We start from the raw sequence: 18027 nt of genomic DNA, 5'->3' as shown, positions 1-18027 counted from the left end.
TGGCTTTCATTCCAGAATGGCTCCTCAGACCCTGCATCTAAAGATCATGTCAAATTTAATAACTTACCACAAATAATAAATTGTCTAAAGCAAATATTCAAATTTAATAACTTACCACTACTGACTGGGTCGACATGAAGTGGTGACAAGGCTGGGGTACCGAGACTTACGGCGCTCATGTCAGCCTCAAAATTACCGTCCACGTCAGTGTCTGACGAATCACCTTCTGGAATAGCACTTTCAGGTTCTCCCTCATCTTCGCTGTCCACATAGTCCTCGTCTTCATCCTCTTCATCCTCATCCCATGCTACCTGAGGAGGTGCAGAAGATCGTACAACTGTATCTTCTTGACCGGTACAGTGTGCAGTAGTGGTTGTATGCACCGGTAAAGATGAAGATTGTCCAACATCAACTTCAACATATATCTCAATATATTTTAATACTTTCCATTCAACAAACGCATCTGTTACGAACTCCACATCTTCATCATCATTTATATCGTTTCCAATGTAGTATATTGTATCCATATCCACTACAGTCTCTAACCTGGCTATCATGCGGTGGATGGAATGTATGCCTTCTGACCCCATTTTTTGAAGAATTCTCTCCTTCAGTTCATTGCATGTAGTGCCCACTTTGATTTTCATCGTTTTTGTTTTTCCTTCAAATCGGACACCGTTCGGACCTTCAAAATGCCTCCCATTGTAGTAAACAACTATAGGAACCATGTTTGGACTTGAACTCATCTTTCACACAAAAATTAGATCTAGGTTTTGGGTTTGGAGGTTGGTTCGGATTTTTTAGCACAAAATGGGAGTGTGGAGATGTAATCTCAATGTCCCACCAAGATTCAGCTTTCTGAAATGATGAGATGAAATATGTGTGATGTTTCGGATTAGAGAGGGTAAGAGAGAAAGATTTTGGGGTTTCAAAAACCCTATACCTCGCAACAATGGCCGAAACCCATACATATTGGGGTTTCTGGACGCGATTTACCCGGGTACACTGCTCTGTACCCGGGTAAATAATTCAAACATTTTCCCAGATTCAAGAACTCTACCCGGGTACACCCCTACATACTCGGGTAGATAAAAAGTTTCAAAATTTACCCGGGTAGGTAATGGTGTACCCGGGTAGGCTTCGTGGTCAACGGTCAAACAGGGGCAGATTGGTGTTATGTTTGTTGGGGAGGGTAAATTTTCGAAATAGTTTTGAATGAGGGGCAATTTGGTAATTAATTATTAATTAAGGGGCATAAGGGTCAAAAGTTCCCATGCTACCCTCTCTTTTATAATTCTTATTAGGGTCCCAACTTTTAAAGGAGAAGAGAATTTTTTTGCAGTAACTAAAAATAATTATATCTTATTGATAAAATATAATAGTAATATTAAAGTAATTTTTTCACTCTTCTCCACGTCAATCGATAACTTTATGAGAAAAGAAAAAAAAATAGTTTCTAAAATTACAACTATATCTTATCAATAAGACATAGTTATTTTTGATTGCTGCAACAAAATTTATTCTTCTTTGAAAAGAGAAGTACATTTCCCTTATTAGTAACAATTATGATTCGAAAAATTTATTCAGTACTACGAATATATTAAATTTTTAGTGCATTTTCCATTTACAATCGGATGCATATTCTATTTTTTATCAAGTCATTAATAAAATTAGATAAGAGAGTGATTTAATAAAGGGTTCATTTTTCTGCAGTAGTTACTGCAGATAACTTATCTGCAGTAAGCTCAATACGTTATTTTAGGACAGAAATCATGGTGTTTTTATAATTTAAATTTATTTCAGGGTTGTTATAGTCTTTATAATTATAATTTTTAATTTTTTAATCCCAAAATAATTTTGTTTTAAAAATAAATATATGCCTGTAAAAATATTTCTCTGTTTAATAAAATATAAGAATATCACATTGTATATGGAACATGTACTAAAAACTCAATAGATCCGTATTATCAAAAATATTCTCCATGATTCGATGGGGTTCACTGTTGATTTTTGTGCCCATTGCACGTGATCACACAAACAATTGTAATGGGTCATTTTCGGACTTAAAAGTGGCTAAAACAGTAAAACTCTCATGAAAATTAAACAAGGTAAGAAATAATTAAGATGTAGATAAACACGAATCCACTTGACCTGAGTATCCAGCATAAGTCAATCACCAATTAATGTGCATAAAACTTGGTTTACATATGCGTTGCGTGGAGAAGTGTGCGAACTTGTGTGAATGTATGTTTAGGTGTATTCAGGGAAGAAGCACATGTACACAACAACACAAAATCTATAGATTTGATAGGCACAAGTATAACAGAAAGGAAGGTGTTGCGTGAACGCAACGAAGACACCATCTTTGGCAAAGGAGTGTCTCTATTTGGTTAGTGGAGTCTATTGCTGCACCGAATGTCACTGCTGTGTAGTGGCCTTTTCTTATCACTCCTTGACCTATCTTAGTCTTAATTTGGGCATTGAAAACAATAGTTTGGTAACCGTAGCCAATAATGCATGTAAATTAAAAAGCTTTTTTGTTCATTTCGAAGATTCCAAACTTGGCCTTGCATCTAATTTAGAAAAAATTGTGATAAAAGCGGACCTATAAATTGAAGTTAAGCATCGATTTTTTTTCTTTTTTGATTTTGTCGGCAGTTCTGAATTGGTTACCGCTAGAGCTTGGTCCTTTCCACATCTAGTTATTGTTGTTTAACTAATTATATTACTTACATGATGGATCATTTCACCTATAATTCAACCAACTTTGCAACTTTTTTGAGACGAAGTTGTGAAGATTAATTGTTCTTCAAGTTTGGCGTTAATTTGACGCCAGAGGTTATGCTATAGGATTTGATTTTATTATTATTATTGTTACTATTATTTTTTTTTTGGTGGTAATTGTTGTTATTATTATTATTATACAGAAAGTCGAAAATTTCACTTGAAAGATCATTTTGACAGCAGATCCAATAGGATAAAAGCAATTGCGGTGCCGGAAGAGAAGAGAAAACAAAAACTAATATAATTATATGTTTTAAATCAAATACTTTTAACCCTCACAAAAAAACTCTTTCAAATCGAAATTTATAAATAAATGACTTTAGATTCACCAAAAATAAATAAATAAATGATTTTAGCTGTAACAGATAATAATAATTTAGTTCATTTCCCCCTTTATTTTTAAGTGGGTCAAAGTGATACGAAAGGTGTGAATCTTAAGATATATTTTTATGTGAATCTCGAACTCAAACATAAAGTTAAATTTGAGCTGCTTCAACTCGAACTAACGCAGGTTCATTAATTAATTTATATAATATTTATCTGAATTTTTTTGTCCATTTTGATGAGGATAATATATTATAACCAGAGATTAAAAAAAGAAACATAATTACCAAATTGGCATTGGACAAAAATAAAATTCGTTGGTGATTTTTATTACTATTATAAAAATTAAAGATTTGTTATTTCAAAGACTTGGGTTGAAAACTGGCTGAGCTACTCCTACTATTATTGTGTGCATTTTTTTTTTTTTTGGCTAATACTTCTCTTTTTATAACATGTAATGTGTGCTTTTTTTACCCCCGAAAACAAAGTCAATGTTGCTTTTGAAAAGTAAAACGTGGAGTAAATGAAAACGACATTTTAAGTGGGTAGTGAGCGCCTGATCGGAACGAAAGAAGAACCATCCAACAAGAGGGGTGAGTAGTAGGTAGGTGATATGTTCGATTTTCAATATATTCAAAAAAAATAAAAGAAAAGAAAAAGAAGAACCATCCAAATGTACAAACTACAAAGTCAATTTCATAATTTATACAAGGGTTTAAGTGTGAAATTCATGTTTTCTATTTTCTTCACGTTATTTCACATAAATTTTATACACTTATATATATATATATATATATATATATATATATATATATATATATATATAATAAGAGATAAAATTATCTTATTTCCTAAAACATAAGAAACATTAATTCTTTATATCAGTGTTTTAAAACCTGCCTCGGACCGGCCGGGTCGACCCGGGACTCGGTGACCTGGTGGGTTCCCCAGTCTGAGCGGGTAGTTAGATCGGTTATGCAGTCAGCCCGGATTGGACCGGTTGACCCGGCCGAAACCCGGCAACCTGGCGACTAGGTTGACTCGGGTTAAACCGGTTTTTCCTTTTTTTTTTTTTTTGGTAAATTTTTTTTTTTGTTGATAAGAACTCTTGAATTAAATCATATTCATATTTTATGATGAATATGATTAAAAGTAAGGTGAAAATAATAAGGTATTTTAGATTAGTGTAGTTCGTTTATGTAATTTAGTTGCATCTTATAATGATCTCATGAAGTTAAGTGGTGATAAACACTGATAGTCTCGTGATCTCATCTCAACGGTCTAGAGCTAGAAGCTTAGAAGTATATAATATTTGCTATCATTGAAAACCAATTTATTTTTTGAAGCTCATAGATAGTTTTCTTATGTGAATTTTTATTAATATAAGTAATATTTTTATATTTTTAATATGTGAATAGTAAAATCGGTTGAACTCGGTTGAACCAGTGATCCAGTGATCCAGTACCTCGACCGGTTCGATGACCCGTCCGAGTTTTAAAAGAGTGCTTTATATAAAACAATAATGATGTTAATGATATCACATAGACAGACCCTCAAATATTTTATCGCAATTATTCATTTTCTCCACTTACAAGTCACATGAATAACTCATATTTTTACTGCGAGGCTCCAGGGTAAATCAGGTAATAAATATCACTTACCAATATAAAAAAAGTGATGTGTCTGTGAGACTGTGACACTGGCCAATGTACAGAAGCTGTTTTTCAAGCTTTCCCCCAAGTTAAACAAACCTTAAACAGCTTTAAGATTCGAAAAGTGGCCGCTGTAATAAAAACCTCAAAAGCCCGGCAAACACTGTTTCAGTGGACGAACAGTGTATAAATCTCCCTCCCACACTCTTCTTCCTTTTTCCCTTCCCTATATGATAATATTTATTTATTCCCTTATTAGCCAGAGCCAAGATATCTTGAATAATGCATTGTTTGGGCCATTAGTCTAAGTACTTCCCCCTTCTTCTTTTCTTCTTCAGAAGTGTGTTGTTTCTTTTACAAACATAGAGCGGTAGGGTCAGAAGAGCCATGGCGAATCTTTTCTGGGTTGGCATTGTAATAGGACTTGTTTTTAGCAACTGGGTTGATGGCTTTGCAGCTTACCATTATCCTCACCTCAATGAAACTGAGTTTTCTTTGTTGGATGCTCATGAAGCATCCTTATCCTTGGTTGGGAGGAACCCTCTCATGGTAGGACTCACCCTTATTCCAAGTGCTGGTGCTAAAGGAGCAGGTACAATCTAATTGCAACCTTCATTATTTCTTGTCAGCTTTTTTTTCTTCTGTGTTTTTTGGGTTTTCCCCATCTTCATTTTTGTTGTGTATACTTTTAATCTGATTAGTTGTTTTGATGTAGCATTGGTGAAACTGTGCATTTTTTTTAATTTTTTTTTTGTTGAGGGCATTCTTGTTATTTTAATAAGACTGATTGTTATTCAGAATGTAGTTTATTTAATTAAAAATTGGTTTTTCTATTTAATATTAATTTCTTAAAAGTTTTGTTTCTGAAAATTTATACCCCCCCCCGCCCAATTGTTCTTATACCATGTACGGGAGTGTTGGATACCATGGATATTAGCCTTGTTTGGTTGTTTATGCCAATTAATGTTGATTAACTTAAAATATGAAGCCAGATATAAAGAAACTAAAGCATATAAAGCCTCAGTTTTTCGCCATATCTAAGAATTTATAGCCTTTAGTTTATCTTAATATGCTTCCTTTCTTTGATGTGGCAGTTTGCTTGGATGGAACATTGCCTGGTTATCATTTGCATCGGGGATATGGATCGGGAGCAAACAGCTGGCTCGTTAATCTAGAGGTATCACATGATCTTTCAAATTGTTCTATAACACATGCTTCTTTTTATTTCTCCTTTATAGATTTAGATTTGTTTACCAAAAGAATAAAATAAAAAAATCTTGCAAATAACCAATTTCACCTTAAACTGGTGATGCTACACAATGGCAGAGCCAGAAAATTTTGTTTATGTCTGCACATTTAGTGGCGGGGTCGGGTTAGCCCCTCCAAGTTTTTAAAGAAAGTTTTAAATGCATTAAAAAATTAAATAATATAAACAAGAAAAAAAAAGAAAACTTCAACTTAATATAAAAATAATAATAATCAATAGTCAACTAAGTAATTACAATAGAACGATTACAATCAAACATAAATCAATTAGAGAATCAACAAATAATCATGACTAAAACATCCATAGATGCACCCAGCAGAATTGAAAATTCTGAAATAACCCCTACAATAATTATGTTGTCAATCCTTGAGAGTAGTCAATAATTTCTATAAAATCCTAAAATGGACAATCCATTTCTATATAATTATGTACTTGTCAACATATACCCGCTGCCAGAACATACTTTGTATGTTAGAAGAATAAACAAGTATGCAAAATTAGTAAGATATTTTTTTTTTTCAGAAATTACTGTGTGCACTTGCCGTCAAGTGCAATAATGTGGGTTCGCCGTTACTTGAAGAGTGGATAATGCACAGACCCAGTTGTGCTAAGAAATTCTACAAAATTTAATTAATTATTAATTAAATGAGGAGGTAATGATCAAATCCGTGACACCAAACTTTGATTACAAAGAAACAATTTAACCCAAAAGCTTAGAGTGAGACTACTTTGATGTTTTATACTTCTTTAACATGCCCCTCATACGAGAGCGCACTAGGCTTGAAAGGTGGATAATACACACACAAGTGTGCTAAGAAATTCCATGATACTTAATTGATTATTAATTAAATGTGGGGATCGAACACGTGACCACGAGGCTTCAACGCAAAAGCTTAAGCAACTTTACAAATCTCATGCAACTTTAATGAACAATTGAGCATAGTTTAATGGTTGATAAGTCTTTCTTTTGGTATTTAAGAAACATTTCTTGTGAAAGGTTTGTCAGAATCCACTTTTCTTGTGAAAAAATATGATTGAAATGAAAATATTCAGATAAAAAGTTTAGGATCCAAACATGTCATATGTTGCTGTTTTTAAGTATTGTTTATTGTTCAAGCTATAAAATTTTCTGTTGGTATTTAAGGGAAAATCCTTTGGCAGGGAGGTGGATGGTGTAATAACGTCGGAACATGCGTTTATCGCAAGAAAACACGGCGTGGATCATCAACATTCATGGAAAAGGAGATACCTTTTACGGGAATATTAAGCAATAATGCTCAAGATAATCCAGGTTTTCATTCGATTGAACGACCCGGACTACTCAAACTAAAAATAAAATAAAAATTGCTTAGCCTTTTGGTTCATGTTGTTCCTTGTGATTGCAGATTTTTTCAATTGGAACAGAGTTAAAATTCGCTATTGTGATGGTGCCTCTTTTACCGGGGATGGTGAAGATAAGGTATATTTTGATATGTTGGAGTTCTTGAAAATTCAAATGATATTTAATTCTGTAATGGCTGACAAGAAGATGAAATAACTAAAATGAAATGTGGTTGCCTTACAATATTAGTTTAGTGTCTGCATTAACATTCGTTACAGCATAAAGATTAGATAACTCTAAAGAAGAATATACAAGATAACTCTCTTTAACTCTTTTCTTTACCAGCTCCCTTATTTTCCTTTTGTTCAACTGTATACTTTGTCTTAATGAACTTTACCAATTGCAAACTTTCTTCAGAACAGTTTTTATTCGTTGCATCATCTGTTATTGTTAGCTGGGGATACAGGTATTTTTTTGGATACAAGTTACGTGTAGATACTAAAAATTTAAATAAAGACAAAGGGAGTTGGTTCAAGTGGTACATGCTTGATTCCACTTAAGCAATGTTTTGGGTTCAAGACTTTGTGAATGCAAAAAATTTCCTTTGGGAGAGCTAGCCCTACCATAATGTGAATATTCCCGACTCGAATAGGGTTACTTTCCGTGGAGGATGTTTGTGGTTTATCTAAAAAATAAATTTAAATGTAAAAAACTTTATGAGTGAGGCATGAGGAAGAGAAAATAACACTTTGCTGATGACACTTCACGCACATAACTTGACATTCATCTTATCAAAATGAGGGTTATTGCACAATACTTACTTGTGAATATTATCTGTTGAGATAGGGTGCGCAACTGCAATTCAGAGGGCAACGTATTTGGTTGGCTGCAATGGAGGATTTGATGTCAAAGGGAATGCGTTTTGCCAAGCAGGTTGTATACATATACACACACATATACAGTGCTACTTAAATAATCTTTCTTCTCATGTTAGATACAACTATTTTTGTTTCAGGCACTTCTTTCTGGATGCTCGGCTGGTGGTTTGGCTACTATTATACACTGTGATGAATTTCGAGGACTATTCCGAAGAACCACCAAAGTGAAGTGTCTTAGTGATGCTGGGTTATTTCTTGATGCGTAAGTGGCTAAATGCAGTATTTCATTCTTTGAATGCCATCTCCATCATTACCAAAGGATTTTTGGTCCTTAAATTAATTGTTAATTGTTTTCCCCCTGAATTATAGGATTGATGTATCTGGTGGGCATACCCTCAGGAATTTTTTCAGTGGTATTGTAAGGTTGCAGGTACTGCATTGTTTATTCAAGGCCGCCAAATTATTGTAGTATGAAAGCAAAATACATTTTAAAATTACCATTTCATGGTCATCTTGACAATTGACTAATAGTATGTGGTTCAACTACTTCAGAACCTTAAGTTAATGTGAAATAAAATGTTAATTTGCCTTAAATTTACTGTTGGATATATGCTGTTATGGTCATGGATCTTTCACATGGGTTTTCACCAAACCTAAGCAGGAAAGATCAAATTGTTTGCAGTTAAATTGAATTTTGAAAACATTTGTTTAATATGAAAAGACACAGACTGCAACTAATTTGGGATAAAGGTGTTGTTGATGCTAATGCTGATGTTGTTGTTTAATATGAAAAGAGTATGTACCACATGCCAAATAGTGTTTTGAAACTTGGTCATTTGACATGAAAACATTTGTTTAATATGAAAAGTTATACAGCTTGGTGATAAATATTTTATCCATTCATTGCAGGGAGCGCAGAAGAATCTGCCGCACAGTTGTTCTAATCACCTTGATCCCACTTCGGTAATCATTGTCATATTCTGAAAATTTAGAAATATCAGTTTCATTTGAATGAATATGCGGAAAATCAAATGCTCCATAAGTGTTGCTTGCTCTGAGTTGACCTCTCAGTGATGTAGCTTTCACCTCTTTCAGTGCTTCTTCCCTCAGAACTTAATTGCCAGTATCAGAACCCCACTATTCATTCTTAATACCGCCTATGATTCATGGCAGGTAAATGTCTGATTTCGTCACCTGGTTGTTCTAACTCCTGATAAATCATACTATATGGTCTCTGGTAGTAATGATGCATTAAATTAGATATAGACATATTATACTAAACAAATATATTTTTCTGTTTTTCATCAGCTCCAGTCAAGCTTAGCTCCTCCATCGGCAGATCCCCATGGCTATTGGCATGATTGTAGATTAAACCATGCTAGATGTACTAGTTCACAAATCCAATTTCTGCAAGGTGATTTGATGTATGAGAAATAGCTTTCATTAGAAGTACAGAAAAAGTCTTAAATAAATTAATCAGTATACCTAGTTCTTTCACTGTATCTAATACAGGATTCAGGAATCAAATGCTGAATGCTGTTAGAGGTTTCTCAAGAGCAAATCAGAATGGATTGTTCATAAATTCATGTTTTGCTCACTGCCAAAGTGAGAGGCAAGATACATGGTTTGCTGACAATTCTCCTGTCATTGGGAACAAGGTGAGCGTCACACGTCTCTAATGCAGTTCCAGTTAAAAAATAGAGTAAATACCTTTTTGGTCCTCAGCAAATTTCACGACACCCGTTTTAGTCCCTAGCAAATAAAAAGGCTCATCGTGGTCCCTAAGAAATTCAAAATGGACCAATTTTAGTCCTTTTAGGGATTAATACGGGTCTTTTTTTAAATTTGTGAGGGACCAAAATTTTAACTAAATGGGTCCATTTTGAATTTCTTAAGGACCATGATGGGTCTTTTTATTTGTTAGGGACTAAAACAAGCGTCATAAAATTTGCTGAGGACCAAAAATAATATTTACTCTAAAAAATATTACATGTTGGTATTGTGGTTCTAGTCATAGAAAAACTCGAAATAAATAAAAGAGGAGGCTGAATTATTAGATAGTGCTTATATAATTACTAAATGATGATATATGATTTTCACCAAAGAATATGCACAAGGAGAAAAATTCTAGGAAATTGTATATGCTTGCTTTGTTTATTGGTCATATATATGCTTGCTTTTGGAATCTAACAGTAACATATATGCATTGACAATATGCAGGCAATTGCTCTGGCTGTTGGAGACTGGTATTTCGACCGAGCAGTTATTAAGGATGTTGATTGTCCTTACCCTTGTGATAATACATGCCACCACCTGGTTTTTAGATGAGCCAAATTTCATCAATTGTCACAATTTCATTCACCTCATTCATTTGGATTTGGGCCTATTCAATTAGGAAATCACGCTGCTCATTTAATTACAAAAGACAATAAAAGAAAATGATTGCTGAGAAGTGCAAATTTAGTAAGCCATTTCCATGATTTATGAGAGTGGCAGAAATTTTTTCTGCAGTAAAAACAAAAATACTAAACCCCTTCAGCTCAAGCATGTGTGCTGCCATCTTTTCAAAATGGAAATGGATAAAAAACGTGCTCTACCATTTTTTTTTTCGAAGAAAAAAAGATGCACCGTAATTTTTCTTCACACAAACCCATTCTGTATCCTTTCAAAATTTCTCTTTCTCTACTTCCTTTGATATTGCTTTTCTTGTTTCCATTTTGTATTTTTTAAAATCCCAATATGCAATATATTGTCTGATTGAAACTAAGACTATGCCCCAATGTGGTGGCAAAAAAAAGTTTACGGTCTGTTGGCATCTACGATGCATTGAGACTGACATGACACGATACGCTGACACGTTAATTTTAAAAAAATGTCATATTTCAACACGTTGTGACATGTTTTGATATTAAATAAAATTTTTAATATATATAATATAATTTATATTTAATACATATAATAGTTCATAATAAGTCATATAGTCAATCAAATATTCAAATTTTATAACATAAATGTAAACAAAAATAATTTTTCGTACTATGTTAATTTTTCATGTCAAATTTCAAAATAGAAAAAAATTGATTTATAAATTATTATTTTTATATTTAGTTAATAAAATAAAATTAAGACTAAAAAAAAAATGACGGATGTGTGTTGGAACATTAATCGCGTGTCGAAAAAAGTTGACTGTGTGTCAGAAAAATGTGTCTAATAATTGACCGCGTGTCTCAAAATATTGCTCACATATCAAACGCGTGTCAGAACGTATAGAATATTTTTACAAATCGCGTGTCTGTGCTTCTGTGATTGGGATCATGGCTCATGATAAATCAGACCCAACGAAGAAACTTATCCTACTTTTCAAGTTTTTTTTTTTTTTGATACACCTACTTTTCAAGTTTAAATGAAACATTGGCTCATGATAAATCAGACCCAAATACCCAATGAAGAAAGTTATATAGTTTTCAAGTTTAAATGAAACATTTTCCTGCTGTTGAAGAGAGACGCAAATAATGTTGAAAATTCAAGTATAAGTATATTGATTAAATATAAATCAAATAAAGATAATATAAATGCGAAAGACGACTTGCCGTTTTATTTTGGATAGGAATATAATGCCGTATCCAGTTATTCTCATTAATCATTTGACCCATCCTTACAAAGTGTTTTGTGCTTCACTCAGAAGAAAAATTCCAAGGCACTAGTGCCGGGCTCCTTACCCAGCAGGATCAAGTATTTTTTTTTTTTTAAATATTTCAATTGATTCATTATTTTGCTATTAGTCCGATTCGGTGCGATTCCTGAGATTAAGATTTTAAACTCATTCCAAAGACAGTATTGAAGAGAATCAAACATATACTTTTATTCTAATTGCTCAGTTCTGTGATGCCAATTGAGTTATTTTTTTTAAGTAGTCTATGATACAGAGGAAACATTTTCCAGCATTAACAGCAATTAATTAAGGGCTTAAGTTTTCTGAAGTAGGTGATAGAAAACAAATTGTCTGCCATACAAATCAAAAAATTGGGACCCACAAATTTATTTAAAATAAAAAAACAGAAAAACAAAAACGAAAAAAGATGTGACAACAGTGGCAAAAACGAAAAAACAGAAATAATTTTCTCATTAATTATATAAGAACACAATAGTCTTGAACCAAGCAGTTAAAATCAAAATTTTACATAAAATTGAAAGGGGTTAAAAATCATAATGTAAAAAGATCATAAAAACATAAAAATGTTTAGAATATTAGTAAAATCATAAAAACATAAAATCATAATGATAAATAAAAGTCATGAATAATTTTTATGATTTTGGACTTAACTTGATTTGGGCCTCGAAACTTGAATTTAAGTTAAAAATTGTAATTTTAAATGACAGCAAAAATTAAAAATAAATGTAAAATTTATTTTAAGAAGTGTATAATTTGACACATAAAATCAGAAAAAAAATTCATATTAAAGGCGAGATAGATTCATTATATAATTGCTTACCAAAAAACAAAAGATTCATTATATAATAAAAAATTCTAAATTTAAATTATTATTATTACTTTTTTTAAAAAAAAAACTGCTGCAAATCTTTTTCTATATAGATTACCCTAACTCTAACAGCGTTCACCTTCAATTGTCTGTTTAATAATATCTACACTCCTAAACGTTCACCTTTAATAGTATCATTAATCATGAGCAATTCTGTTCGTAATGGTTAGCTCTCTTAATAGGGAATTTTTTTTTGCATTCATAATAACTTGAACTTAACACCTCACTTAAACGGAATCAAATATGCATGCATCACTTAAACCAACCATCTTTTAGTCATGTATATAGTTCACAGTTGATTGTTCATTGTGCAGTTCATTCAACTTTTGTCCAACTCTTATTATCCTTCACTTTCTTAAAAACTATATGCACAAATTATCTGTCATCCAGAACAAGTCTTCTGATAAGGCACAAACTATATTATATATCTTCATCAACACCGTCATTATCAGTTCAATCATTATCATCATAATCAACAATTGTTTATTAATTACTTGTCTTTGCATTTATATTATAAAAATAGCATACAGATGTATATATATATATATTTTGTTCCTCACACAATTATATGAATGAAAAGAATTTAAAACAAAAAACTTTATGAAGCTTGTTTAACTAGTATATTAATATTTTACGAGGGATCAAACTTGGGATTGCATAGCCACCACCCATTATCCTTCTCGGGATATTTGTTCTGTTCCTGTGCACTGATGATTGTAGGACCCAAGAAAATAGACCCAATAATTTGTTTCACATGCATGAAGATTTTAAACATATCATACCATTGCCTGCAGATTAAAGAAATAATAAGCATGGAAATATTTAATGACTGAGAAGACCTATTGAATGTGTGTGCACATGGACAATCAACAGGGCTGCGAGGACGAGCAAATGGTGTTTGAAAGATTGAAGATGATTACTTAATGCTGATGGCTCGAATTTTGTCCTTATGTGTAAATAAGTAAATCCTAATAATGACATCTCTGATTAATATGACATATGAAACTTTTCTTCCTATTGGTAATAAAATTTTAGCCTTTTGTCAGGTAATTTGAGAAATGGAATGCTGAAAGAGAAAAGGGATCGTTGCATGCTTTGAAACGGTTTGACTTAAGCCAATTGTCAAATAAAAAAGAGTAATACAATAATTTTTTTTGTTTTTGAAGCTAGTTTTCACCTTGCAGCTGGTCAAAGGGTAAATATAAACTCTGCATGTTTCTGTATACTTAATACTTTAGTTTGTGGGTTAATTTCCCAGCAGTTGCTATCCTCAACTTTTTAGTTTGTGTAATGAAAATTTTACAGTATCTTCAAAGGTTTGGTGTAGCCAGTAGCCACCTCAATTGTAAATGAATGTTGGATGAATTTATATCCAAAATAAAAATACAATAACAACAATGCAGGATACCGAATATATAGCAGTTTTGTATTGGTCAAAACTGTTTCACTACTTTGAAAGGAAACGAGAGAAAAGAAAAACTTGTTTCTGTGGTGGGGTGATGCTTCTTCAGGACAAGGTCTAATTGAAGGGATGCTTTCTTTCGTTTTCATATTTTTCTCTCGGTCATTTCTGTCATGTCTGTGTGAACTTCCCAATTTTTTTTATTATCTTGCAACTTTCTCTTTCAGCATCAGTACATGCAGATGCTCACCGGGGGGACCCATTATCTTGTGCAAAGCTTTTAGAGGCTTAGGCCCACGCTATTGACATTCACACAGAATCCTCTTGTTTTAAATTGGTACACATTGTGTCACTTCCCAATACACCAAAATAAATTACATTCAATTACTAATCCATTTTCATTTTCTTTCCCCTTTTTTTTTGGACTTACACTGTGTCTTTAAGATAATTTTAGCTAAAGAAATCTGTTACATAAGTTTTATTTTTGTGGCCTTTATTGAACTGAATTGAATTTCTTAACTAGCCGGTGGTGTGCCATAAATTTGTTGTGTGGTTGTTGCCTCTCTGTGTGTAAAGTGTACTATGTGTAATGTGTACAACTTTTGAAATAGGTAAATCAAAGGAAGACAAGAATTGTATGCTTTCTTGTCTTCAGTCATTCAATCTCTATTATCTGTAGGAGACAGTGACAGACACCCATTTAAAAACTATGGTCCCTATTGCTTTGATACTGTGAGAGAAAAAAAAAAGATGGAAAAGTTCAATGGATTCTCAATTTGAAAAGTCTCAAGTGAAAAGCTGACTAAGTAAAAAAGAGTGAAAGAGAGTGAGAACAAATGCCGGACATCTAAAAGATATTAGGATTTGAAACTATTCAGTCACACTCACACGCACGCTCCATGAACTTAATGGCAACTGTTGAAGTGCAGGTACAAAAACCTTATTGAAACTTGAAGGCACACAAATATAAAGAATGCAGTCTATTGTCCACAGACAAAAGTAACAAGCTACATATCCATAATAACATAAGAATTATGTAAGAAAAGAAGCCTTGGAAACAAGCCTTATTCTGCAGTAGAGCCTTCGTGTTTGATGAACAAAATGGTGGGAACTAGGAAGAAGCTGGAATCAATCACAAATATATTATACTGTAACATAATGCTGAGAGTTGTGTTTTTTTTTTTTGGTTGTTGTATCAGAAACATATACAATATCAAAAGAAAAAATAAAAAAATAAAAATAAAGATGAAGAAATTTACAGCACACACCTGTGGTCAGAACTCACAAGAGAAAATTCTGACCTAGTTCATATTGGAAAGTCGGCATCTTTAGTCTCTTTTCTTTGAATTGAAGTTTCCACATATTACATACAAGCTACAGGGTTTGTCCAAAAGCCACTGAATATCTCTGCAGATCCTTGGTATATATATCTGAAAGTTGAAAAGGTGGTGGTTGCTGCTGGCTATGGTGCCAACTAGTACTTGACTCGTCTGCTATGAAGCCTGTTTCTGGTTTAATCTCACTGTAGATAGATTGAGAGGTTTGATTCTGCACTGTGTTCCCTAGAAGAAACGGGGTGTTAAGATACTCACACCATTTTATTTCCTCTTGTTCTGCTTGTAGGGACACATGAGTATTCTCTTTATTAACCTTCATAGACTCTGCTAGCCCCCACGTCAGAGTGTTGTTGTCAAGGAAGTTTGTGCTGCTTTGTAACTGGATACTGTTACTGCTCCCATTGCTTTTATTTGCCATGTTACTGTTGCTGAAGTTACTGGATTCCCAGTTTTGAACCCCATCAATATCGCCAGAGGATATTGAAGGATTGTTATTAGAATGGAGACTCATAGTGGGCTTCACATGTGTTTGAGTTGGGAAAATTGTGCTTGAAACAGAATGGAGCATAGAGGAGTTCATGCTAGAATTAAGGTCTGACATAACCTGGGAAGAAGTGGATGTTGGTAGGAAGCAAAGTGAGGTGTTGGGATTTGCAGAGAGACCCATATTTGGTACATAGTTCAACTGTTGAAAAGAAAAATATGATCCAACCATATCAGATGGTTTGCAACTGGTGGTGATGGAGCTTTCATGGCAGGTACCAAACCTTTCTAGGAATAATTCCTGGGTGGGATTGGTGTTGGTCAAATTGCTGCTGCTAGTGTTGTTGATCTTGGAGCTAGTAGAAACTTCCAGAGGGTATCTCTCAACAGGCATGGAAGTTGAGTTGAGTTTTGCTGGCTCAACCAAACTCACTTCATTGGATCCCACTGAGGCTTTATTCTGATTGCTTTTGTCGGCTGTGAGTGGCTTGTCCTTGTCGTTCTCAACCTCAGAGAGTGGTTTGTGTGTGTTTGGGTCAATGCCACTTTGCCTCAGCTTCTTCTTGAGGCATGAATTCCATAGATTTTTAATCTCATTGTCAGTTCTTCCTGGTAGCTGTGCTGCAATCTGAGACCACCTGATAAAAAAAACCATAGAACAAGAACCATAAGTCAGAAAAAGCAATAACTAAATGTTAAAAAAGAAAGACAATTCCTCAACTGAACCATTTAACTAAACTACTACCTATTGCCAAGGACTGCATGAAGTTCAACAATCAAATTCTCTTCCTGCTGTGAGAATGCACCTCTCTTTAAATCAGGCCTCAGGTAATTTATCCACCTCAACCTGCAGCTTTTCCCACACCTTTGCAAACCTGGCATATACAATACACACACACACACAAAGGAAGGTTATAAAGGGTCTCTGATCTTGTCCTTCATTTTGTGCACACACACTACAATATCAAAAAAATGATAATGTTATATATATGTGTATAGTAGTGACTAGTACCAGCTAGTTTGGGGACCGAACTCCAACATCCATGACCATGTTTTGTGATGTAATTCAAAAGCTTCTCGTCTTCCTCTGGAGACCAGAGGCCTTTCCGTAACTTCTGTTTGAAGCAGCAAGAGTGCCTTCCCATGTGCACGTCAAGTTTTGTCAAACCCACAAAAACCAACGCTACTCTTGTGTCCAAACCTACGTGGACTGTGTGTGGAAGAAAACCTAGGAAATGAGAGTGAGTTTTGGTGGGGTGAAGGGAAGTATTATTAAGAGAGGCCTTAGTTGAACAAGCAAGTCAAGAAAATAAAATGGCAACTTGATAGGGAATCAAATATATAGGAGGGGCCTTAAACAAGAGAAAGTTGTACTCTAGAGATGATTGGACAGTGCCATTTTTTAATTAATTTATTTATTTTTTTAAATTTATATCTGACTTTCCTGAACTGGGTTCCTCTCCCTTCTTCACGGGACAATCCACATAATCACTTGGGTCCCACTAGCTTGGTCATCATGTTCTGACGGTCATGGTGCTCCTGTTCCTATTCATTTGATGCATAGGAAACTACCGCATAAGATTATTTAGTTTTGACTTATATATACGGAAAAAGTTATTGTAAACAACCTTGGATACACTATTTCAAAAGCTAATTCAAAGAGTGAGAGTGTCTAAGACTTTATAAATTTCACATTAGATTTTGGGGTGGTGATCTCAAGGTTCTTAACATGGTATCAGAGCGTTCGGAATCTCACCGCCTCCCACTTTCTTTGTAGTAGAATTTCCACATGTAGGTGGGCTTGTATGTTGTCCACCCTTCAAGCCCAGTGGGCTCTTGTGTGAGGGGCGTGTTGAGATATATAGTCTCACATTGATTGTATGTGCAACGAATGTGGAGTTTATAAGGCCTTGGACACTCTCACTCTTTGAGCCAGCTTTTGGGGTGGTGACCTCAAGGTTCTTTACAGTTACCAGCTTCCGCCTGGTTCGTCCTCGAACCACACCGTACTGGATGAGAGGCCCTGCTCTGATACCAC

The 18027-nt window shown here is 33.9% G+C and overlaps 2 protein-coding genes across 2 annotated transcripts; one reads left to right on the top strand and one right to left on the bottom strand.

Annotated features, from left to right (window-relative positions):
- Nucleotides 1-5147: 5147 nt before the first annotated feature.
- Nucleotides 5148-10564, top strand: LOC133293502 (pectin acetylesterase 10-like). Its single transcript, XM_061492078.1, has 12 exons — nucleotides 5148-5352; nucleotides 5855-5937; nucleotides 7189-7318; nucleotides 7413-7486; nucleotides 8195-8281; nucleotides 8364-8488; nucleotides 8596-8656; nucleotides 9136-9189; nucleotides 9322-9399; nucleotides 9535-9640; nucleotides 9739-9884; nucleotides 10447-10564. The coding sequence occupies exons 1-12, from the start codon at nucleotides 5148-5150 to the stop codon at nucleotides 10552-10554; spliced, it is 1257 nt and encodes a 418-aa protein (XP_061348062.1). The 3' UTR covers nucleotides 10555-10564.
- A 4979-nt stretch (nucleotides 10565-15543) lies between these two features.
- LOC133293503 (transcription factor MYB61-like) lies at nucleotides 15544-17134 on the bottom strand. Its single transcript, XM_061492079.1, has 4 exons — nucleotides 17002-17134; nucleotides 16735-16864; nucleotides 16106-16627; nucleotides 15544-16054 (listed from the first exon to the last, which is right to left on the bottom strand). The coding sequence occupies exons 1-4, from the start codon at nucleotides 17132-17134 to the stop codon at nucleotides 15544-15546; spliced, it is 1296 nt and encodes a 431-aa protein (XP_061348063.1).
- Nucleotides 17135-18027: the final 893 nt, after the last annotated feature.

The sequence above is a fragment of the Gastrolobium bilobum genome, unplaced genomic scaffold (genome assembly GCF_033153095.1).
Source record: "Gastrolobium bilobum isolate Gb01-03AN ecotype WA unplaced genomic scaffold, APGP_CSIRO_Gbil_v1 utg57417, whole genome shotgun sequence".
Classification (NCBI taxonomy): Eukaryota; Viridiplantae; Streptophyta; class Magnoliopsida; order Fabales; family Fabaceae; genus Gastrolobium; species Gastrolobium bilobum.
This window is presented reverse-complemented; position numbering and strand designations above follow the sequence as displayed.

What these genes read in the sequence shown, in the direction of transcription:
- LOC133293503 (XM_061492079.1), bottom strand. Translation starts at nt 17,134, where the DNA reads ATGGGAAGGCACTCTTGCTGCTTCAAACAGAAGTTACGGAAAGGCCTC. An exon ending in TTCGGTCCCCAAACTAGCTG is followed by an intron (nt 16,865 to 17,001) that starts GTACTAGTCACT and finishes TGTATATGCCAG; the next exon opens with GTTTGCAAAGGTGTGGGAAA. An exon ending in CATGCAGTCCTTGGCAATAG is followed by an intron (nt 16,628 to 16,734) that starts GTAGTAGTTTAG and finishes TTTTTTTATCAG; the next exon opens with GTGGTCTCAGATTGCAGCAC.
- LOC133293502 (XM_061492078.1), top strand. Translation starts at nt 5,148, where the DNA reads ATGGCGAATCTTTTCTGGGTTGGCATTGTAATAGGACTTGTTTTTAGC. An exon ending in GTGGTATTGTAAGGTTGCAG is followed by an intron (nt 8,657 to 9,135) that starts GTACTGCATTGT and finishes CATTCATTGCAG; the next exon opens with GGAGCGCAGAAGAATCTGCC. An exon ending in CTCCTGTCATTGGGAACAAG is followed by an intron (nt 9,885 to 10,446) that starts GTGAGCGTCACA and finishes GACAATATGCAG; the next exon opens with GCAATTGCTCTGGCTGTTGG.